Source organism: Desmodus rotundus, chromosome 6 (genome assembly GCF_022682495.2).
Source record: "Desmodus rotundus isolate HL8 chromosome 6, HLdesRot8A.1, whole genome shotgun sequence".
Classification (NCBI taxonomy): Eukaryota; Metazoa; Chordata; class Mammalia; order Chiroptera; family Phyllostomidae; genus Desmodus; species Desmodus rotundus.
This window is the reverse complement of record NC_071392.1, coordinates 14,086,958-14,112,143: the sequence shown is the minus strand read 5'-3', so window position 1 is coordinate 14,112,143 and position 25,186 is coordinate 14,086,958. Positions and strand designations below refer to the sequence as shown.

The window sequence follows — 25,186 nt, the reverse complement described above, 5'->3', positions numbered from 1 at the left end:
AATGTAGAGAACTTTTCTTCAAGGACAAGAATTATTATTTGCACATTTCCATCTGGATAAATGGAACCCCAAATTTTAACTTTTTAAACTATGTCTTAGTTATGTTACTTAGGAAAATTTTTTCCCCCTATGGTCCAAACTCCAGAATTATTACCAGCTCACCATGCCCATAATGGACTTTTACAGGAAAAATAATTTTTTTAATATGAATAGCTAGGGCTTTGGCCTAAATTCCTCTGTAGATTCTACAACTGATGAGCTAATCTGAATAACATGAGATGCAAGGATATTTAGGTCTTTCTTGGGCATAAATTTTTCCTTATCCCATGCCTTCTCAAACACTGGTTTTTATTTAGCTTTAAGAACTGGGAGAAGGGATTGAAATGGGGAAAGAGAGATCATCCAAGCCTGTGGCTTTCAGACCTATTTTACCATAAAAAAAAGAAAGAAAGAAAGAAAGAAACTGTAACATGAAGTCTTCGAACCGGAGAGCTAAAACATACCCAATATTGGGACCTTTTTTAAAGTGAAAGGGGGAGCGATTGCTAATTATGCTGTAACAACAGGCATAAACGAGTGTTCTGGGCAAACTATGGTTATCTTACTTAAGAGATACTAGGGGAAGCAAGAGCGTTTAGCCTCTTCAGCTCTAAAAGAATTGCTGTGAGACCAGATGGAAGCCAGGAGCTCAACCTTCCCACTGTGCTGTTTTTCAAAGCATGATCTGTAGGTCATCCCTATCAGTATCATTTGAGGTGCTTACTAAAAATTCTAAGGACCTATATGTTAAAATTTGAAGACTAAGGTAAATTAGAAGTTGTAGTTAATTCTGAAATTCTTCAAAGTACATATAGAATTCCCCAAGGCTGTTTATAATTCCATTTTTGTTCATTAAGGCCAAATTGAATTTTTTACTTGTTCTTTGAGGCCAGTATGACCCAGGTACCAAAAAATATTATAAGAAATTAGAACTTGCGGCCAAGATGGAGATATAGGGAGATACACTTCTTCCTTGCACAACCAAAACAAGGACAACAGTGAATTTAAAAACAAAAAAATAACCAGAACTGCCAGAAGTTTGAACTGTATGGAAGTCCAACAGCCGAGGAGTTAAAGAAGAAACATTCATCCAGACTGGTAGGAGGGGCAGAGATGGGCAGCCGGGGTGGAGAGGATGTGTGGTGAGGTGGTGGCTGGTGGACCAGGGGGTCCCACATTTGTGTTAGGATAAAATGGCAGGAATAACTGTGGAGCGAGACAGACAGTGCAAACCAGGGTTCCAGTGCAGGGAAATAAAGCCTCAAAACCTCTGGCTGTAAAAAGCTGTGGGAGTTGTTGTGGTGAGAGAAACTCCCAATCTCACAGGAGAGTCTGTTGGAGGGGTCCTAGAACATACACAAACCCATCCACCCAGGAGTCAGCACCAGAAAGGCCCAATTTTCTTGTGGGTAGCAGGGAAGTGACTGAATATGGGGCAAGAGCCCAGCAAGTAGCATTGTTCCCTCTCCGACCCCTCCCCCACATACAGCACCACACTGCAGCTATATGGATTGCCTCGCCCTCGCGAATACCTAAGGCTCCACCCCTTACAACATAAAGGGTGTGCCAAGACAAAGAAAATGTTCCAAATGAAAGAACAGATCGAAACAGAAAAAGAACTAAGCGATGAGGAGATCACCAACCTATCAGATGCAGAGTTCAAAACACTAGTAATCAGATTGCTCACAGAAATGATTGAGTACAGATGCAAAATAAAGAAAGAAGTGAAGGCTATACAAAGTGAAATAAAGAAAAATATACAGGACACCAACAGTAAAGGGAAGGAAATGGGGACTCAAAAATTTGGAACAGAAGGAAGAAATAAACATTCAACTGGCACAGAATTAAGAAACAAGAATTCAAAAAATGAGAGGCTTAAGAAACTCAGGGACAACTTTAAAGGTTCCAACATCCAAATCATAGGGGTACCAGAAGGAGAAGAGGGCGAGGAAGAAATTGAAAACTTATTTGAAAAAATAATGAAGGAAAACTTCCACAATTTGGTGAAGGAAATAAGCATGCAAGTTCAGGAAGCTTGGAAAGTCCCAAAGAAGTTGTACCCAAGGGGGAACATGGAAAGACACATCATAATTTAGTTACCCAAGATGAATGGTAAGGAGAGAATCTTAAAAGCAGCAAGAAAAACAAAGGAGTTCCCATAAGACCATCAGCTGATTTCTCAAAAGGAACCTTGCAGGCAAGAAGGGGCTGGGAAGAGGTATTCAAAGTCATGAAAGGCAAGGACCTACATCCAAGATGACTCTATCCAGCGAAGCTATCATTTAGAATGGAAGGGCAGATAAAGTGCTTCCCAGACAAGGTCAAATTAAGGTAGTTCAGTATCACTAAGCCCTTGTTATATGAAATGTTAAAGGGACTTACCTAAGGAAAAGAAGAAGATCAAAAATATGAACAGTAAAATGACAACAAGCTTACAACTTTCAACATCTGAACCTAAAAAACAAAAACAAAAAACAACCAATTGGAACATGACAGAAACACAGAAATGGAGATCACATGAAGGGTTATCAGTGGGGAAGGGAGAGAATGGGGGGAAAGGTACAGGGAATAAGAAGCATAAATGGTAGGTACAAAATAGATAAGGGGAGGTTAAGAATACTATAGGAAATAGAGAAACCAAAGAACTTATATGTACGTCACGTGGACATGAAGTAAGAGGGGGAAATGCAGGTGGGGGGTGCAGGATGGAGGGGGATAAAGCGGAGAAAAAAATGGGACAACTAATTGCATAGTCAATAAAATATACTTAAAAACAAAAATATAAGAAAGTTTCATTTCACTCAAGGATGTATATGTAAAAATTCTCAAAATATTAACATATGAAACATAATCATGTGTAAAAATGATAATACAACATGTACATGTCCAAGTTGGATTTATCCCAGGTATGCTAGGATGGTTTCATATCAGAAAATCCATATATGTAACCAAGCACATTAACAGGTTAAAAGGGAAAAACCTCAATAGAGAATTTTATAACATTCAATACCTATTCATGATTCTTTAAAAAAGATTAATAACTGAGGATCAGGAAAGAAGCTTTTAAATCTTACTTTAAAAAAAATTGAACAAATATTTTGAATAGTTAGTTGACTGTTGGAAGCATTCCCTTTAAAATCAGGAACTAGCCCCTCAGCTGGTGTGCCTGACACTACTTGAGTGCCAGGAGAAACTAGCCCGATTTCAGGCATAATTGTGATTGGTAACAAGGACTTGCCCCGAGACGATATATGGAGTAATGGATGATAACACAAATATCTCTTATTACAGATGATAAAAATCTTTAGTTCTGCTTAAAGAAAGTAGGAGTAAATAGTATCTCTGATATCAAAGCAGCAAGTATGTGTGCAAACCAGGGAATGTGACCCAGTTTAACGATCCTGACGCTCAGCCATCTGTGGCAGCAAATACTTCCACCATTATCAGCCACATTTAGCCTAAGGAGCTGTCAGAAATGCCACCCAGCCTCTTAGACCGGCTTGATGTCGGCAAGCCTAAGGGCACTGGCAGAGGCTGGATGGAAAAGTACCACTTGCTTTTGGGGAAGAGGGTGATATTCAGAATTTTAATGAGGGAAATGGACTTGACTCAACTTCTAAAGAAAATAAAACTTCAAGAATTTTGACTGCTTTCAAATTTTTTGTTCAGTATGTAGTGAAGTTCTGAGCCCTCTGGACACTGCTGCTTTTTAAATTATTGTTTTTACACATTTATTTGTTGGCACTCATTAAGCCGAAGAAGCCAGCATACAAAGTTTGAAACAGATTAAGTCTTTGCCAATTTTTTAAAAATTAAGAACTAGAAAACAGTGTTCACTAGAACCACTTCTATCCATTACTTTATTGGAAGTTCAGTTAAGTACAGAAATACAAAATAAATTATAAAAGCAAAAGGTTTAAATATGAGACAATAAAACTTATTTTCAAATAATTATTTTTAATGGAAACTCCCCAAAACTATAAATTATTTGAAAAATAGAGTTTAGCAAGGTACTTGGAAATAAGATTAGTATGCAAAAGTCAGTTGCATTTCTATATGTCATCAGCGAACATCTAGAAATGTAACTAAGACATTTACAGTAGAGTCAGAGAATGTCACATTAAGTCTAGGAATAAATCTAACAAAAACACTCAAGGCTGCTACACACAAAAATGTTATGAATATCTAAAAAACAGCAATATATAATGTTCATGGACAGAAAGAGACTATTGTGAAGGTGTCAATTTTTCTCAAATTGACTTGCAAATTCAATGAAATTCCAATGGGTTTTCCATGGTATTTGATAAGATGAATAGCCAAGTCACTTCTGAGTCCGAAAGGCAGAAATAAGGTGTAGGGAGTAAGCTGCTTTCGGAAGTGGCGGCACTAACTTAGGTTCCCAGCAGCATCCCGTGAGACTTCCAGGTGCTGCACATCTTTACCACCTGTTGGTCTGGTCGGCCTTTACCGCACATGGTTTTAATTGGCATTTCCCGAACAACTACTGACATTAAGCATCTTTTCATGTGTTCATGCCGTGCTTACGTCTACTTTGGTGATATTTTCAAATCTTTTACCCATTTTTTATTGAGTTGTATGTTTTCTTGTTACTTGGTTTTGAGAATTTATGTCTTCTGGATACAAGTACTTTATCAGAATTAAGATTAACAAAGACTTCTCCCAGTGAAAAGGCTTGTCTTTTTCATTCTCTTAACAGTATAATACAAAGAGTGGAAGTTTTTTATTTTTTCCTTTTTATTGAATTTATTGGGGTGACACTGGCTAACAGAATTACACAGGTTCAGATGCACAGCTCTACAACACATCATCTGTACATAGCACTGTGCACTCACCACTTCAGGTCAAACCTCCGCCCACCACCATTTATCTGCCCTACACCCTCTCCATCTCCCTCACCCCCGCCCCCACCACTTTACTGTGGCAGTCACCACACCGCTTTCCATATCCGTGAGTTTTTGCTCTGTCCCTCTGCTCCCTTCCAACAGCTGTCAGCCTGCTCTCTATGAGTCTGTCACTGTTTTTGATGAATTCCAATTTATCTATTTTTTTAGTTATAAAACAAAACAATGTTTATGATTAAAATTTTTGCTTTTGTTATTCTGTATAAAAACACTCTTGTCTAACTCAAAGTCATAAAGGTTTTCTCCTATATTTTCTTTTTAAAAGTTTTATAGTTTTGCCCTGGCCAGTGTGGCTCAGTTGGTTGGAGCGCTGTCCAGTAGACCAAAAGGTCGCAGGTTTGATTCCCAATTGGGGTGCATATGAGAAGGCAAGCAATCGATGTTTCTTTCTCTCTCACCCCCACCTTCCTCTCTTCCTCTCTCTCTCTCCCCCTCTCCTCCTCCCCTCTCCCTCCCCCGTCACTCTCCCCACTCCTTTCCCTACTCCCTCCACATTCCACCCCCCTCAGAGCAATAAAAAAAAATCCTTGAATGAGGCTAAAGAAAAGTTTTATAGTTTTATGCTTTACACCTAGCTCTATGATCCATTTACTTTATGAGTTTTTGCGTAGTATGTTTTCCTATAAGATAATGAAAGGGTTTGGGGCATTTTTTTGCATATAGATATCCTGTCTTCCTAGTTTCATTTGTTGAAAAGGCGGTTTCCTTCATCAAATACAGAAAACAATTACTGTTATTTCCTGATATTTTTTCTATGCATCTATTTCTCCTATCCTTTGGTGACACTAGTTACATGTATATTTGTGTCCTTGAAATTGTCCCCATAGCTCATTAATAACTCTGTTCATTTATTTCAGTTTAGTTTTCTCCTGATTTTTCACGTTGTATAGGTTCTATTGGTATGTCTCCAGGTTAACTAATCTTTTCTTCCCAAATGTCCAATCTGCTGTTAATCACATCTGGTATATAAGTTTGTCCCAGACATTTTGATTTTCACCTGTAGAAATTCAAATTGAGTCTTTTTTATATCTGGTATATTTCTACCTACATGCCCATTTCTTCTAGCTTCTTGAACATGTGCATAAATATGTAAAGTGAAAATAACTACTTTAATGTTCTATCTATTCAGGCATATTTGTCATTTTGGGATCCCTCTTGATGGATTTTTCTGAACATTTTAGGTTATATTTTCCTGCTTATTTGCATGCCTGGTAATATTTGATTGGCTGTCAGACATCATGAATTTTGCCTGGTTGAGTACTGGACATTTTCGTATTCTTAGAAATATTGCTAGGCTTTGTTCTAGGATACTTAAGTGACGTGGGAGCAGTTTGATCCTTTTAGGTCTTGCTTTTAAGCTTTTGTTAGGTGGAACCACAGCAGGATTAAGTATAGGGCATAACCCCCCTTTACACTCAATGCCTCATGAGTGATGAGGTTTTCCCATTCACCCTGATGAAATAGAGGCCATTTCTGACCCTGTACAAACTCCTTAAATTGTTCTCGTAATGCTGGTTCTTTACCTGGCCTTGAGCAGTGTCCTCAGACATGAGCACTGATCAGTACTTCGCTGAAGACCCAAGTGAGTCCTCTGCAGTTCTTGAGCTCTTTCTGAGTGTAACCCTTTCCTCACTGACTATTCTGTGCACTCCAGACACCTTGGCCTCCTGCCCATCTCCTTAACTTTTGGAGACCACCAGGCTCCACACGGATTTTCCTTTCCCGAGTTGCACAGTGGAAACTTCTCTGTGCCGTTAGCTGGAGCAAATGTATAGCTCATCTCGTTTCCGCATTTTAGGAATCAACATCTCTTCGTTGTCTGATGTCTTGAAAAATGTTTCACATGTTTTGTTCAATGTTTTTGTTGTTTCAGTTTGGGAGTCCTTGTTGCTTCATCTTAGAAGCAGGAATCATTTTATCTTTTATTACTACAGAAATTTAAGTTTTGAATAAGTGAAATCATTCCCATGGTTCAAAATTCAAGAAATAGAAATTTGTATTCAGTTGAAACCTCCCTCCTAATCTGCTAATCTAGTCCCCACTCACCCCATAGGATACCATGCTATTACTTTATCTTTCCAGAGTTTCTTTATTCATATGCAAGTAAGTAAAAGTTATATGTTCTTCTTCCCCTTCTACCCCCTTTTTTATGAAAAGGTTACATAGTGTACACACTCTGAACCTTGTTGTTTTGTTTTGTTTTTTTAATTAACCACACTATCTTGAATATCTTTTCTTTTTGATTCATAGTCTGCCTGTGGAAATACATCTCCCTCCCCTTCCTAACATCTGCATAGTGTTATATTACATAGATTTGTTTAATTAGTTCCCTGTTGTTAAATAATTAGTGTGTGTCTGATCTTTTCCAATTAGGAATAATTCAGTAGTTAATAGTCTTATTCATAAGTCACTTTATATGTATCTGAATAACATTACTATTGAATATATTCCCAGAGGTGGATTGCTAGGTCAGAGAGTTTTACATTTGTAATTTTGAAAGTTATTGCCAAATTGTCCTCCTAAGGGATTGAGCCAGCATTTTTACCAACCTGTTAGAAGAATGACTGTTGGCTCATAGTCCAGCCATGGTATATCAAGTATTTGTATTTATGCTAATCCGACAGGAACGAGATGTTATCATAATATAGCTTTAATTTGTTTTTCTACTCTGCGTGAGGTTGTACATCTTCTGTATTTAAAAGCCATTTGTGCTTCCCTTTCTCTCTTCCATCTACTTTAGATTGCTAGTCATTCAGATCTCTCTTTTAATAAGAATGTGAGATTGAAATGTGTTAGGTTGTGTTTAGAAACTTTTTAATAACAAATGATCAGTTAACATCGATAGCCTATTAGTGAAACAGTTTAAAGTGAACTTAATAAAATATAATTATACTAGACAAATCTGTAATGATTTTCAGGTTATTATAGAATGTTTAGATCAAAGATTAGGTTCATTAATTCTTTCAGACAAATTTTCAAAGTTCAAAGTAAGACCAGTTTAATCTGAGTTTTTGAGCATAAAAGTAATATTCCAAAACTAATTTAATAAATGAAAAAATACAATTATTTCCTCTAGAAATCCTTTACATTTGAAAGGTATGGTTTTTGTTCCACAAACAATGACGTTTTCAGAACAATTTGATGGGAGTTGGGGAATGAATATTTGGAATTTGGACAAACTCAGAAAATCTGAGCTTTATGGTTACAAAACATAGTCTGTCGCACAGGTAAGAATTGCAAACATCGTCATGGTCGGATGGCACGGTGCCCTTACTGTTCGTCCCGTGCAGCTTTCTTGAGGAGGAAGGAGTGTCCTAGTATTTTTACAACTTTGCGTGCCCATGCTTTTTCTCTGCCTCATCTCAAACCCCTCTGACTTTTTGCTTCTGTCATTTATAATTTTCAGAGAGTATACTGTATGGACAATTATTTAGGGAGGTAGTTGCTTTACCTAATGTGTGAAGTAATAACATGGACCAGTAGTTTGTTTCTATTTTGTTGATTTACTCTCACTTTAAAGCCTGGCTTTATTTATACAATGAAAAATATATTTCTAGAGTTGCATCAAAATGGAGAGGCATCCAGCACACGCCCATCAGGTATGATGTCATTCCCGGAGAGTCTCTGGGACTCCGTTTTTCTGTCTCATCAGCCAACTAAATTTACCTTGATTACACTTAATCATTTTGGGTTTTCTCCATTGCCGAGTCATTGAGCTGCATGTTATTGTCAAGTTAGCCAGTTGTCACATTTTAGGCTACCTTAATATTATCTGTATGCTTGCTTTTTTAGATCCAGCTAAAGTTGTATACCAGAAAGAATGATTGGCTTGCCAATTTTTCTAAACATTGACATTTATTTAGCCTTTCCAAAGTTGTTGAAAATGTTCTGAATGCTTTCTTTTAAAAACATCTAATTGTAAAAAACTAAAATTCTGTCACATGTACCCAAATTTAATTATTTTAAAGTCATTTAATATGCATCCACCACATTACATTTTACTGCACTAATAAGGTGTTTGTGTGTGTTATTTGAATATCTGGTGTGGTTATATTTACAGGCATATGATAAACAAATAGAAAAATAACATTATTTTGACTAATTATGCGCTTCTCCTGCTTATTAAGGTTTACCTGCTGATTAATGCTCAGTCAGTTCTTTAGAAGATAAATTTGAATTTCTACAAATATGCATGAAAAGTTTGTTTTAAGTTATGTCTGAACTTGCTATCAAGTACTGAAAATGCTTAGCTTAATTAGAATTCAAATTGAAGTAAATAAGCAAAATATTCTAGATACTGGAGATCATAACTAACTGGTAACTGACATACTTTAATTGATAAAACAGATTTAAAAGAAATTTGTATAGTTAAATTAATTTAAAGTAGTTTCAGGCCTTTTTCAGTATTTGTCTTACAATTAATTTAATGCTGATCTTAAAATCAGAGCAAGATGATTCCAGAAAAGTATTTTCCACACTAGTTTTGGCCAGTGTAAGTCTGTGTGATTTAAAAAGAAAATTACTAACAGGGATGAAAGTTGGTATTTTTTTAAGGTTACTAAATACAGCTCAGTCCATCTTCAACATGAACTTTTATTATTTAATTTTTGTTGCAGAGCTCTTTCAAAAAGTTAGTCCCAATATATGAAATATATGCCTTCAATCAACTGCATATATTGTTTCAGGATGTTAATTAGGAAGTAGCATTTGCTTGCATAAAAATTATGCAGTGTTGGTTGGAAATTCATGTGAAAAGAAAGGTGGAATTAAATGATGGTAAAACTGTTGATTTAAGATTAGATGTTAAAATAGAAACAAAATTTTAATGTGTTAATTCCCTAATAATTTGTGGTCATAACATCCTGATAATTTACTTTTTATTTGAAAGAGAGATAAGTTCCTTGGTTGAAGTATTAAATATATCGTCGAAGCCCTGGACTGTATAATTCAGTTGGTTGGAGCGTCCTCCCATAAACCAGAAGGTTGCCGGTTCAAGTCCAGTCCAGGCACATGCCTAGGTTGTAGGTTCGATCCTCGATCAGGGCACATACGAGAGGCAACTGATTGATGTTTCTCTCTCACATTGATATTTTTCTCCCCCGTCCCCACCCTCCCCCTCTCTCTAAAATCAATAAGCATGTCCTTGAGTGAGGATTTTAAAAAATAAAAATAAATACATTGTCAATAATAATGAAATCCAAGTGTTTTGAAAAAGATTTCAAACATTCAGTGACAAGTGATAATCTATAGTATTTTTATTTATTCTGTGTGTTTTAGGTATTTGTGAAGTGTCATTTTGATTATAATCCATATAATGATAACCTAATACCCTGCAAGGAAGCAGGATTGAAGTTTTCAAAAGGAGAAATTCTTCAGATTGTAAACAGAGAAGACCCAAACTGGTGGCAGGTTAGTATGCTTCTCAGAATTTCCTCAGCTGGTTTTTTATTTTCAGTCTTAGATCTGGCCAATATTTGAATCTTTAGGAAGATGGTGGTATGAGCATTTGTTCCAACGTCTCTTCCTGAATGAATAGCTCCTGCTTCATGGCTGCTGATTTTATGGATGGAAGACCAAATTGGGAGAGAATTTGTTGGGTAGCTGTTAATAAATGCAGAATTAACTAGATTGTGATGCCATCCCGGGTCTAGGGATTAGACCAGTTGGCTCTTCCAGATGTGCGTTTGCAGTAAGATACAGAATCGGGTGAGAACAACTCGTCTGGGGCCATCCCTTCTCAGTGTTTGTTTTTCTTTGTTTTAACCAGGAGTTTTTTTATTTTTTTTATTGTGGTTGTAGTAGTCTTTCTCTCGTCTCCCCTTCCTCTGAATACATTCATGGCAAATAAAACAATTTGTTAAGCTCTTAGCTCTTAAATCTGTTTGCCTCCCGCTTCTCATGTGTTGAGAAGTGAAGGCGTGCTGTACCATCAGTGTTGTGCTTGATTGTGCACTGAAATCTGTGTGTATGGAACAGGATGTGTGTTATCACTGCATTTTGTCCCCTGGCTTTTCCAGATCTGTGTGATGGTGTTCTTTCTCCTTTCCCTTAGTACAGCTTTCAGAAATCTCTCGCAGCCATAAGTCTGTTTTTGTCGTTGTTTGCATCTGCTAACAGCCACAGTGTTCAGAACCAGAGGAACTAGCAAATTGGAAGTCTAAATTTCCTTCAGCTATCAGAGTCTCATTAAAGAACAAGCTGTGAGAAAAGGACCCAGGACTTAGCACTAAACTCTAAATTAAACCGATATATCAGTAATGCAATTAGCTCTAATAAGTTATATTGATTTCCAAGGGGAATGAATTATAAGAATGAGAACAGTCTTACTAAGGGGTCCTTAAATTTAAATTAAGACATTAATATGTACAGCTGGTTAGAAAACAAAGCAGTGGAATTCATGATTTCAGCAGCTTTCCACTGATTTCCTTAGACTGGTCACCTGAAATACCTGCCTTCTGTGGCTGTGTCCTTCATAGAATGTTTTCAGTTTCTATTTTCTGACTCGTTGAATGCCATCTCTTAGTTTTCTTGTCTAATTCTTTCACCATTATCTCAATTTCTTCCTGCATTTTGTTGTCTGTTCCTTTAATTCTGTCTTTTGGGATTGTAATTGCTAAAAATGTACCAGATTTTTTTATGCTAGTTTATAAGAATAAAGTCACTGACTTTGTGGAATAAGCCACTAGGTAGCCAGTTCTCTGACTACTGGCACTTCTTTGGATTTTATTTTAAAAGTTTGACAGTAGTTGAAGTTTTACCTCCTTAAACGTAACTACCTCTGAGGATATTCAGATTGCTGCTAGTGTGAGTTACAAGCTCCACTCTGTTTTCCCACCGCTGTCTTTCTCTGATGTGGCCTCAGGAAATACCACCCTGGTAGGACTAAGGTTGGTAGAAAATATCTTACTAAAATAAAGGATGCTAGATGGAATGTGCTATAAACACACAGAATAGCATTTGTTCCTTTCCATTCTTGACTAACTTAGTATTATAAATAAAAAGTTTTGGTAATTTGAAGAGCCTGTCTACTTTTGTCTTTTGGTCCCCAGATTTTCCTACCAGGTGGTGGGTGGATTGTTTGATTAGGTGCCACTTGATTCCTTAGTGCTAAAGTGTTTAAATAATTTGACAATGCCGTGGATTTAAATCTCAAGGTCAGTTTTTAAGAGCAAATGTGGTTTTTTTTTGTTTTTTTTTTTTTTTACTGACTACTGCTTGTCCTACTTTTTAGAATATCGTCTCAAATTTTGGTCACTGACATACACAATTCATTAATTTGATTCTAGGCTAGCCATGTAAAAGAGGGAGGAAGCGCTGGTCTCATTCCAAGCCAGTTCCTGGAAGAGAAGAGAAAGGCATTTGTTAGAAGAGACTGGGACAGTTCAGGTGATGAGCTACACAATAAGTAACAAGTCATCCTTTGTGGCCACCTTTCTTTACCTCTTTCATCTGAATTAGCAAATTACTTTATTTAATATATATCTAAAATTAATCCCCATCTGCTTTATTGTATCTCTCTCAAATGTAAACTTTTGGTCCCTTTATGCCACCTGCTGGTATGGTGTCAGAATTCAGTGGCTCAGCTGCCCCTTCTGCTTTGTAGGATGCAACATTGGGGAGATAATTCTTCCACTCCTATAGAAAACCACAGGGCAATTTTATCATATTTTGACATGCTGCTTAGGTTATATTTGTCTTGTCATCCTTCAGGACCTTTTTGTGGAACCATAAGTAGCAAAAAAAAGAAAAAGATGATGTACCTCACAACCAGAAATGCAGGTACGTTTGAAATACTTTTTGAGAAGTCTCGGTGAAATAGCTTTATATTATTACTCAGTGTGGCATAAGATCTAAGTGTATAACTTTCAGAGAATATAACTCAGATTAGTACCCAATTCATGTGAATGCATAGTACAATATAATATAAAGACATTATTTAAATCCTAATAGTACATATGTTTATACTGTTACAATGTGCTTTATTTTATGAGTATAGTTTACAATACAATGAATTGGTTAGGATTTATGCTTGTGTTAATGAAGGAGCAATTTATAATTGAAACTATCCATTCAGAGAACTTCGATAGTAATTTATGTGTCATTTCTAAAGAGCAAAATGCCTTTATGAAGGTATTAAAAGTTATGATTGAGGCAACTATATTCGGCCATAACAATGTCCATAATACTTTTGGGAAAATAGTGCTGAACAAAATCTTCGTCTGATCTGCCCAGGCCAGGTGGCTTACTTGGTTAGAGCATAGTCCTGTACACCAAAATAAAATAAAAATAAGTATTAGTGTTAGTCTAATCTCTTAGGACTCTTTCTTAAATCTTTTAGACTTAAGGACAGATAAATATGACAACTACCATAGTTGTTCTTTTCATTTTTAGAGGCTGATAGGAGTGAAACGTATCTCTGGAAACTTACTCCAAGGAATTGTCAATCTTAAAGTACTTTCTTTAGTTCAGAGCTGCCTCTTCACTGATATTAAACTAAATAGCATACTATAAAGGAAGTAATATATTATAATAATATAATAATGAGAAAATAGGCTCTCCCTTAATATCAGTTTAAGAGTTGCTGTTTAAGCATGGATGGAACTGGAGAGCATTATGCTAAGTGAAATAAGCCAGACGGTGAGGGACAAATACCATACGATCTCACCTTTAACTGGAACATAATCAACAGAAGAAAAAAGCAAACAAAATATAACCAGAGACATTGAAGTTAAGAACAATCTAACAATAGCCAGGGGGGAGTGGGGTGGGGACAGTGAAGAGAGGGGATTACAGGAACTACTATAAAGGACACATGGACAAAATCAAGGGGTAGGATAGAGGTGGGGGAGGGAGGGGGGTTTGGGTGGGGTGGGGTGGAGGGATGGGGAGAAAAGGCGCATACAACTGTAATTGAATAACAATAAAAATTTTAAAAAATAATACCAAAAAAAGAAAATAAATAAAAATAAAAAACAAATAGAAAAAAAAAAGAGTTGCTGTTAAAATAACCTAAGAAGTGTTATTACTACAGATTGAGAGTTATAGCCATAATAATGGCAATATAATATTTCAAACTCAGTTTAGCCTTAGTAGTCATTAACTATATGTTGTTAAAGCTTTTTTGCAAAATAGGAAATTTGTAATTTTTCTACTAAATAAGATTATAATTTTGGCATGTAATAATTTGGATTACTGAAAATAATTTGGATCCTATATTTTATACATACATTTAGAATCTTAATAATTAAATGTCGGAATGTTTTCTGCATGCATTGTGCTGATTAATAAATGCGAATGCGTGCAAACTGGCTCTTACAGAGTCACGAAGGCGGTGTTCGATCATTTATGTCACTGGAGGGGCACACTTACCCGACGAGAACTTACTTAAGCAGCCGCGCGAGGTGTGCTGCTGTCCTCCATGTTTGATACACTATTTTTTTTAAAGACTGCGATTTTTTAATAAAGACTTTATTTATTTATTTTTAGAGAAAGGGAGAGAGAGGGAAAGAAACATCAATGTGTGGTTGCCTCTTGCATGCCCCCAACTGGGGACCTGGCCCTCAACCAAGGCATGTGCCCTGACAGGGAGTTGAACCTGTGACCCTTTGGTTCACAGGCCAGCACTCAATCCACTGAGCCACACCAGCCAGGGCTGCTGATACACAGTTTTTAGCTGAATAAATTATATAAACTATTTGTCCCTGAATTATTTATTTTAAAGGAATTATTTCTACTCATGAATTGATAAAAAAAGCTTTTATGAATAAAATATCTGGTAAGGATGAAGCAGACATTTTTCTAGGTTGGCTAGTCAAATTTTAAGAGCACATGGATGGAAGCAGATGTTTAAATTAAAATATAATTTCTTGTACTTTACCCGATTAATAAAAATAAATCTGTACTGAGTACAATTTAAATGATATTTAACTATCAAGACAGGTAAGACATTACTGAACAGAATAACAGGTTTTTTTTGTCCATGTAAGACAATTGAGTATGATGTTTTCCGTTTCCTTTTACGTTTAGAATTTGATCGTCATGAAATCCAAATCTATGAGGAGGTAGCCAAAATGCCTCCCTTCCAAAGAAAGACATTAGTATTAATAGGAGCTCAAGGTGTGGGACGAAGAAGCTTGAAAAACAGGTTCATAGTGTTGAATCCCACTAGATTTGGAACTACAGTGCCATGTAAGTTTTTGTGTTTTCTTTGCTATTTCATTGGCAGGAAAATGTGGTGGGGGCAGATTATATTATCTGTATTCCCAAATAATGTTTTTATCGTGTCAGTGAGAACAAACAAATAGAAGATACTGAAAAATACGGCTGTCTTGCAATAGCACTATTCCCTGTCAGCCCGCTGCCTGGTGGCAGTCACTTCTCCATACTCCGCAGTGCGGAGTGGTAGTTAATACAAGCTTTGAGCGTTGTGGCAAAGTCAGCATTAGCTTTGTATTTTCTTTTACTACCTGAAGTTGTATTTTTTGCCCAGTTTAGTGTAAAGAAAAGAGAGAAACCTGCTGGATCCTCAGGTACTTCTCACCGTGGCAATCCCTTTGTTAGTTTGTGTGGTCCTGCAAGATCATAAACCTGATTTTTGATGGCACATCAAGGGTGATTCATCTTCCAGAGCAGGCAGCAGTAATTAAGGTCACGAAGATTGATGTACAAAATGAAATGATACTGATGGGAAGTATAACCATTAAGTGAATTAAACGCTCATGATGTTTGTGTTCTTTCTCTATTTGCATATTTACATGTTAAGTTCAGTAATGATGTCAGAAGTATGCTTGATGAGAATGGAATTAGATCGAGGAGTTAGATGATATCACTGACTTACAAGGATAATATACATTTGTCTTTATTTTAAGGATCCTTGAGCCTTTGCTTGTGGGAGTTTACATGCTCTTCCCCTGAAGAATGCAGGAGACAGGCCAGTGTTGCCTTTATAAACCTCCTTTCTGTACTTCTATTGCTGACCAAACCCCCTTATTTTGGTTAACAAAGTATTTCTTTAGGTATATTAATGCCTTTGAGCTGTTCTGAGTCAAATCTTAGCTCGATGTTACTCCATCTCTTTTAGATGAATTTTAGAGTTTCTCTATTTTCATCCTTTTTTGAGGTTTAATTCGCAGCGAATAATCTTATTGCTAAAGTCCTTAGGGGTTGCTGGGAGAGTAACCGTATCAGTGCCCCCATGTGCTATTTTTTCTCAGCCCTCAGAGTAAGGCTTTGGATTCCACTGTAGGCACTATAAATCACTAAACTCTGACAGATCCTAGTTAAGTAGTTGTAAAAACCCCACTCTGGTCAAAGTATTTTAAAGTATTTTTTTTTTATCAAATTAATACATGTACACTATTTTAGTTAAGTAGTTCTTAAGGACATTTAATGGAAAAAACAACCCTTTTCCTCTACCCCCACCTTGGGCCTACTTACCAGAAACAGTTGCTTTTCTTTCTTTCTGCTATTTCTTTTGGTAGTCTTCCACATTTCTTAATTGTCTGCATTCTGCTGTATCTTGCCTTATCCAGCGTGGGCCTCATCTGTTGACTTCCTGACTGTCCTCCCAACATAACGATAGCTCGAGTTTCAGTGAATTCGATGTCCTTTCTTGGATAGCCTCTGCCTCTTCCCCCACCCAGCAATCACTAGACATCCTTTTTTCTTCTCTTACCTTGATTTCATGCGTATAGTTGTGTCTTAAACCAAAGACTCACTCACTTATTAAGTCATGTTTTTTTCTTGGAGACCTCTGTCCCAGAAGCTCAGGCTTTTTACTTCCGGGAGCACCACTGCCCCCACGGTGAGGTTGCTTCTCTTCGTGCTGTCCCGGGTTGAAGCTGTTGCTCCTGCATCGTCGTCTTCTTCCTTAGTTTATGGACTTGTTTTTCTGGACACATCCTCTTGTAACTTCACCAGAAATGATGTATGGAATTAATTTCCACATTGCGTATTTTCTGCCCTGTATTTGATTGAATTAGCAGAGAATAGAAATTCTGGATTGTAAAACTCAAAAGATCTTACTTGAATACGGTTCTGTAAAGAAGTTCAGTGTCATTCTAATTCTTGGTATTTTGTACGTGACCTGATTTTCCTTCCACAAATATTCAGTCTTTTGTTATATTTTGTTGTATTTCAGTATTTTGAAATTTAATTATGATATGCCTTTGCGTGCATATTTTTTAGCTCATCGTGCTGACGATCAGTGGGCTTTCTGTTGCAGTAAATCTGCCTGTCTGGACATTTCACAGAAATGCAATTATCCAATGTGTGTGTTTTGTAATAAGCTTCTTTACCTAACATAGTTTTCAAGATTCATCCATGTTATAGGAGGTAGCAGTATTTAGTTACCTTTTATTGTTAAAGTGTACTCCATTTTATGGCTACACCACATTTTAGCTGTTTATTAGTTGATGGACGTTTGGATTGCCCTGGGGGTTTTTTTAGCTATGATGAATAGTGCTGCTATTAACATTGTGTACAATGTTTATGTGGACACGTGTGATTTGCTCTTCTCGGGCATATACCTAGCATTGGAATTAGTAGGTCACACCATGACTGTGCGGCCTTTTGAGAAGCTGCCACACTGTCTTCCACAGTGGCCGTACCATTTTACACTCCCAGCAATGCATGAAGGTTCCAGTTATTTTTCTTTAATTTTATTGAATTAATTGGGGCAATATTGGTTAATAAAATTATATAGGTTTCAAGTATACAATTCTATAATACATAATCTGTATGTTATGTGTTCACCACCCAAAGTCAAGTCTCTTTCCATCACCATTTATTCCCGCTTTACCCTCTTCTACTTCCCCTTCCCCCTCTTTCCGTCTATTAATCACTGTACTGTTCTCTGTATCTATGAGGGTTTTATTTGTTTGGTTTTTTTGCTTAATCCCTTCACCTTTTTCACCCAGCCGCTCAACCCCCCTCCCCTCTGACAGCTGTCCATCTGTTCCCTGTGTCTGTGAGTCTGTTGCTATTTTGTTTGTTAGGCTATTTTGTTCATTAGATTCCACATATAAGTGAAATCATATGGTATTTGTCTTCGTCTGACTGGCTTATTTTACTTAGCATAATACTCTGCATGTCCATCCATGCTGTCCCAAGAGGTAAGATTTCCTTCTTTTTTATGGCCAAGTAGTATTTCATTGTATAAATGTACCGCAGCTTTTTTATCTGCTCATCTACTGAGGGGCACTTGGGCTGCTTCCAAGTCCTGGCGATTGTAAATGCTGCTGCAGTGAACATGGGGGTGTGTATATTATTTTGACAGTGTTTTGGGTTTCTTCGGATATATTCCCAGGAGTGGGATTGCTGGTCATAAGGCAGTTCCATATGCATTTTTTGAGGAAACTGTGTACTGTTTTCCCCAGTGGCTGCACCCACCTGCACTCCCATCAACAGTGCACGAAGCTTCACTTCTCTCCACGTCCTCCCCAGCACTTGTTGTTTGTTGATTTATTGATGATAGCCATTCTGACAGGTGTGAGGTGATATCTCATTATAGTTTCTCTTTTCTAGGACTGAAAAGAGGCTTCAATATGTGGCAGTATAGTTTTTGTTTTTTGTTTTTCCAGTGTTGAGTAGAGGATGGGAGTGTAGTTAAATTCAGTGCACTGGCAAACTAAAAACACTTGGCCGAGAATTAAGACGGCCTCAGCACATTGAGAGGGCAGTGGGAGCGATAGTGTGCCGGTGTGTATGTGTTTCAAGCAGCACAGTCCCATGCATATGGTTTCGCTGTAGAGCTTCACCAAAAAAATGGTACTCTTCTGAAATTATGTTCACAGATACTGAGCCAAGTCCTAGGGTGTATTTATCTGGGGAGTTTTAAATTGCCTTAGAAGTTATATCACACCATCTTTGGTGGATAATTCTAGAAACATTAGAGATCACCAGTTTTGACTATAAAAAGCCATCATCTTAACACTGTGAATATCTTTCAGTTACTTTGTAAATGCTATGCGTGAGCATTGGTCTGAGATGATCACTCTCAAGGCTGAGCCAGAAAACAGCAGGGGAAAAAGGGGGCCAGTTGTGTGTAATGATCTCACTTATCAATTGGACCCTTATTATTGAGCTTGAGTTTAAAGTTCATTTTGTTCTTATAAAAGTTTTCTTGATGTGTTATGCTTGTTACCAATAGTTAAAATACCATCAACGTTTAATCTGGATTACTTTCTAATTTTAATTGTTTGCATTTTTAATGTTTTTTTCAGATATTTTGCATGTGTAAGTACTTGATTAGAAGTTGAAAACTTTTTATACTGATCCAGCTAAACTCAGATTAAGGCTAAACTTGAAAGTAACACACACATGCACACACTCTGCTTCTCTTCTTCCAAGCCACTGTTAACAAGTTGGCAGAGAGTACCTAATTCTGCACTTTTGCAACCGTTTGAAAGGTGATAATAGTCCATTCTTAGCATGGCCCGAGTTGCAGAGGAGTCGTATGTCTCTGAAAGTACTCAGAGCTTTAAAATATCATACAACAGGATCTCTCAGTTTTTGCTTAATCTCTTCATTCTCATTCTCTCAGCAAGAATACACCTCATATCAGAGTACAGAAAGTTAATAGACCTTAACAACTTTGAGGTGGCTATTTCCACCACTAAAGTACAAAGTAGAAAAATTAATGTTTAGGAGCATCACTAAGCAGGAAGCTAAAGTAAAGGTGTTGAGATGAGATAAAGGATGGACAACTTGGGGGTAAAACTACACTTCAGAAAAATGATAATGCTAATTAACTAAGAATAGGAGAACTTTGCTTAGTTGCTGGGCACTCAGTTAGGAAATGTTAAAGTGTAAGGAAAGTATATAATTGGTATTTCTTAAGCAGAAGGGGAGTGCTGGTCATCTGAACAAGATACTCCCTTGCAACATAATCTCACACTTACTAGGATTCCCCATAATTAAGAATTTAAATATAGGACTCTGCTTCCAGGTAATTAAATTTTGAGTTAAAGCCCTTTTTTTTTTTTTTAGATACATTGCATATTCTACCTTTTAAAACATTCCTATAGATCAGGAATCAGCAAAACTTTTTTTTACTCAGGGGCCACATAGTAACTGTTTCAGGCTTTGCAGGTCGTCTAGGCTCTGTCACAACTACCCCACCAGTAGAAAACAAATGAAACCACAGGTGATAAAAAGAATGAGCATAGCTGTTGTCCAATAAAACTTTATTTACAAAAATAAGAAACAAGCCAAATTTGGCCAGAGGCACTAAACAGAAAAAGCTTAAGCGACCCTGTTCATTTTAATCTATTTTCTAATATCCTGCACTGTCTTTTTATAATTTCTCAACATTATTTTATTTAGTTACTTCACGGAAACCAAGGGAAGATGAAAAAGATGGCCAGGCATATAAATTCGTGTCACGTTCTGAGATGGAAGCAGATATTAAAGCTGGAAAATATTTGGAACATGGGGAATATGAAGGAAATCTCTATGGAACCAAGATTGATTCTATCCTTGAGGTTGTCCAAACCGGAAGAACTTGCATTTTGGATGTCAACCCACAAGTAAGCCACATGGATTCCAAAGCTGTTTCTTTTAAATTTTATTTCCTTTGGAGTTTTGGTTTGGTTTTGTTTTGAGATTGTGAAGGTAGCTCTTTCCCTCCATTACCTGTTGGTGATAGAGGGCCATATTATGCATATACCTGAGTTAAATAAATCTCTGATCAATTAGTCAAGCACTAGAAATGTGATAGAAGTTTAATATTTACTTGCCCAAGTAATATATAAATGCATGCATTAGGAAACATTAAGTTTAAAATTTAAACCAGGCTCCAAGGTAGTCATGGGGACGTAAAATACAGCGTAGGAAATATAGTCAATAATATTGCAGTAACTACTGATGGTACCAGTTGAGTAGTGGAAATATCAGGGGGACACTTTGTAAAGTGTATGACTGCCTAGCCACTCTGCTGAACACCTGAAACCAACACAAAATAATATTGGCTGTAAACTGTAATTGGAAAGGTCTTTCAAATTAAAATGCATAAATAAGAGAATAAAAATTTGAAGTCACATCCATTCCCACCCAACACATACACAGAAACATTCATTTCGTACTTACTCCAATTCATGTCTCCGTCACCAACCCCTTCCCACGACTCTGTACTTAAACCAACCTTACTTCTCTACTCAGGGATAAATACTGAGCTTTGTGTATATCTTTATGTCTTTTTAATATGCCTTAAGTAAAAACATATATAATATATATGCACATGTACATATATAAAATGTAATGGGTTTTCTATTGTTGATTCTTTTCATAAATGGGAAAATGCAGTACAAATTCTTTAGCTTTTTTCATTAGACAGTTTTCCTTGAAGATCTTTTTATGTCAGTTACTGTAGACTTTTTTTATTCTTTGCAATTGCTGCTTAGTATTTCATAATGTGGATATATATTAATTTGTATAACTACTCTCCAATTAATAGACACAGATTAATTTCTGGCTTTTTAAATATTAACAGAATTCTGCAATTAACCCATAGAACGCATTTACGTCATTCTTGATGACTTTTGGGTCATTCATTAAGTTTAATGCTGTCCCTTGTTCAAGAGGATCGTAGAGTCGTAAGACTGAGGTCAGAAGACAATTAGTGGGTCACTGGGGAAAGTATTCTATGGAGTCAAAAAGATAGAAGTGGGGCAAGTGTTAAATTATATCCTTAATCCTTAGGAAGAGGGCAGATAGACTTTGATTATTTAGTAAATAAAGGGTCGCAGTACAAATTCTAATCCTGTATATGCTGGTGTGTAATTTTCTCCTACACAGGCCCTGAAAGTACTGAGGACGTCGGAGTTCATGCCCTATGTTGTGTTCATTGCTGCTCCAGAACTAGAGACTTTACGCGCCATGCACAAGGCCGTAGTGGACGCTGGCATCACTACCAAGCTTTTGACGGTGAGCAGTTCTTTTAGGCTAACAATACTCTTTCCTCCTACAGCTTGTCCTTGTCCTGTTCTTTGAGCATGTTTTAATTCTATATAATCATATTTATGAAATAAACACATTAAGTTTATTAACACTATATAAGGTATTACAGAATAAAAATTCATTTACTAGATATAGTTAGGGTTTGAAACAGTATTGTTTTAACTTAAAAATTATGGTTCACTTCATTTTAAAACAAATATTTACTCCTTCTGTGTAAATGAAATGGACCAGTGTTAAAACATGCATATCAATCCAAACCCCTTATTTTTACTAATGAGGAAAGTGGCTCCAGTAACAGTTTAGTTTCTGTTACATGCTTTCTCTTCTTCTCCCTCTCTCTTTTTTCACATTATGGAAATTTTAAAATATATACAAAAAGGAAATAAAGGAACTTCCATGTGCCCATCACCTAGCTTCAATAACATATGGCCACTTTTGTTTCAATCATACTTCTCACTTCCTCGCTTACTTTGAATTATTTTGAAGCAAATCTTTGATATCATATCAACTGTAAATACTTCTTCAATATTTATCTCTAAAAGATAAAGACCTTTCAAAATAACCCTAACACCATTAACATGTAAAAAATTTAATAAGAGCAGCTTATTAATATCATCAATATACAGTCTTTATTTGAATTTCCCCAAGATTTATAACTGTTTTGTAGGTGCTTTGTTCAAATCAAGATCCAAATAAGATCAACACATTGTGTTTACTTGATGTCTTCTAAATCTTTTTTCCCCGACTTAATTGAGGTGTAATTAGCATGCAGTAAACTGCACACATTGACAGAGTACAACTTAAGAAGTTTGTGCATGTGATTACTTGCAGGAAGGCTTGGCATGCGGTCAAGGTAACGGACATGTTTGTCACCTCCAAAAGCTCCCTCGTGCCCCCTCACAATCCCTCCCTCCTCCTGCTTCCACCTCTCCCTACACTGTAGCTGCTAAGTCTTAAAATCATGTAGTATTAGTCCTCTTTGCTCTTTTTCAGGTTACATGTCTATACTTAACTTTCTGAATAGCTTCAATATAGGTATAAGTGTTTTCATGTTGTCTCCTAATTCTAACATTTGTGTCAGTTCTGTGTTAGCTTTGATTGAATGACTGTTCCTCAGGATGGGTCATATTTTCCTGCTTCTTTGCAGTCCTCTTACTTTTTTATTGGATGCCAGGCACGAGCTTTGTTCTGGGATGCAGTTTTTTGGAACTCGTTTGTTTCTTTCAGGACTCGCTTAATCAAGTTTGTTAGGTGAGACCAGAGCAGTTCTCACGCGCGGGGATTGGTTTTCCGCTACTGGAGCAGGGCCGGCACTCTCCCAAATGGCCAGCGCGTCATGGGCTTGTCCCTACTGCCTGGTGGGAACAGCTCCTGTTCCTGGCTCAGCATGAATGCCTCCCAGCCTTTCTGGTGGCTCTTTGGTGACCTTGGGTAGTGGAGTGGTACACATTCACGATTGGTACTTGGCCGCATGCTAGAAGGGGACCTTTTGCAGGTCTTTGAAGTTCTCTCGCTGTGCTCTGCTATTCCATTCTGGTATTCTGCCCTGCAGACTCTTGGTCTCCCTGGACTCGCAGCTCTGTCCCAACTTAGAGGGTCCAATAGGCTCCTTCTGGGCGATGCCTCACGGTGCTGCAGCCTGGAAACTCTTTCAGGCTGGTAGCTGGGGTTGGTCAGAGGGCTCACTGCATTTGTTTCTGGTCTCCCTGGGATCTCTCTCTCATTGCCTGTTGCACGAAGTCTTAAAACTGTTCCCTACATTTTGTCTGGTTTAGTGGTCAGGCAGGAGGATTAGTCTGATTCCTGTTAGTGCATCTTAGCTGGGAGCAGACATCCCTCTAGTCTCTTTTAATCCTGAATTCTCACTGCCTTCCTCTTCCCCTCTTTTAACCTAATTTAGTTGTTAAAAAAATTGTCGTTTATCCTATCGAATTGAATTTTATCAATTCTGTCTCCATTGTATCGTTATCCTCTATTTCTTGTATTTCCTGTGAACTGAGAGAGGCTTGATCAGGTACAGGTTCCATTTTTTTTTTCAAGAATAATTAATAGGTGGCACTTGTTTTGTTACATTCTGAGGCGTCTGAAAAAGGCTGTCTCTTTTTGTGATGAGATTAGTCAGTGGGTTCAGGTGTTGTGAGTCTGGTCTGTAAAGTTCTTCAGTACCTTTTCACCTAGTGATTTGAGCCAGTTTTATTGGTCTTTGCTTTGGTCAGTTATTATATTTTTTAGGGATTGTAAGTTGGTAATATTCTAAGTTTGTGACTCTTTCTGAATTTATAAACTGGAGTTCTTTTAAAAAAATAACTATTGCTCATCAACTAGTTGATTACTCTGAAGTAGAGTTCTATAGGAAAGTCGAGACATATGCTTGATACTTTCCCTTTATGGGTCAGTTTTCAGAATAATGGGCTTGTTCCATAACAACCTCCACTGGCAACAGGTGACCAAATAAGGTTTGGGTTATGTTTTTTAAGATTTTATTTATCCACAGAGAGAGGGGAAGGGATGGAGAAAGAGGGAGAAAAACATCTTGATCGGTTGCCTCTCACATCCCCAACTGGGACGCTGGCCTGCAACCCAGGCGTGTGCCCTTGACCGGGAGTCAAACTGGTGACCTTTTGGTTTGCAGGATGGCACTCAATCCACTGAGCTACACCAGCGAGGGCTGTTTTTTAATTCATTATGAACACATGGATTTTAACTTGATGTGTAATTGCAGTTACTGTTCTTCTTGATGCTCAAATTTTCCCATCTTTAAAAAAAACTTTTTTAACTTTTCAGTTAGAGTCGACATTCAATAGTATGTTTCAAGTGTACAGCATAGTGGTTAGACATTAATATAACTTATGAAGTGAGTCAAATTGTCCCATCTTTGACCAATAGGAGCTTATTGAAATTGGTCCTCTCTCAAGGATATGTTTATTGATTTAGAGAGAGGGAGAAAAACATCAGTGTGAGAGAGAAACATTGATCAGTTGCCTCTCCTATGTGCCCCAAGTGGGCATCGAACCCTTTTGGTGTATGGGATGATGCTCCAACCAAATGAGCCACCCATCCAAGGCCTGATTTTTTGTTAACAAGCCAGCTTGCTAATGACTATAATAGGTTGTGTTATTTTCAAGTTGAACTGTGGCCTGTTTACAGATCTGAAATAAAAGATATTCTAGGTTTTTCAAACTTACTTAGGAGTCTCAATGAAAAATATTAACTAGAAGTATTAGTGGCCCTCAGACCTAGTTGGGAACCTACTTCTCTGTACTTCTTTA

The 25,186-nt window shown here is 37.1% G+C and overlaps 1 protein-coding gene across 7 annotated transcripts in view; it reads left to right on the top strand.

Moving 5' to 3' along the window:
* PALS2 (protein associated with LIN7 2, MAGUK p55 family member) overlaps positions 1-25,186 on the top strand; it is a 93,385-nt gene that overhangs the window by 65,524 nt on the left and 2,675 nt on the right. For 5 of the 7 annotated variants that reach the window (XM_053926634.2, XM_053926635.2, XM_053926636.2 and 2 more), the window contains exons 6-12: positions 8,519-8,560; positions 10,239-10,370; positions 12,248-12,347; positions 12,672-12,740; positions 14,988-15,149; positions 20,286-20,488; positions 21,756-21,884. In XM_053926634.2, coding sequence (XP_053782609.1) covers positions 8,519-8,560; positions 10,239-10,370; positions 12,248-12,347; positions 12,672-12,740; positions 14,988-15,149; positions 20,286-20,488; positions 21,756-21,884 — 837 coding nt within the window. The remainder of the gene's footprint in view (positions 1-8,518; positions 8,561-10,238; positions 10,371-12,247; positions 12,348-12,671; positions 12,741-14,987; positions 15,150-20,285; positions 20,489-21,755; positions 21,885-25,186) is intronic. The other 2 variants (XM_053926639.2, XM_053926637.2) reach the window with 1 other exon arrangement.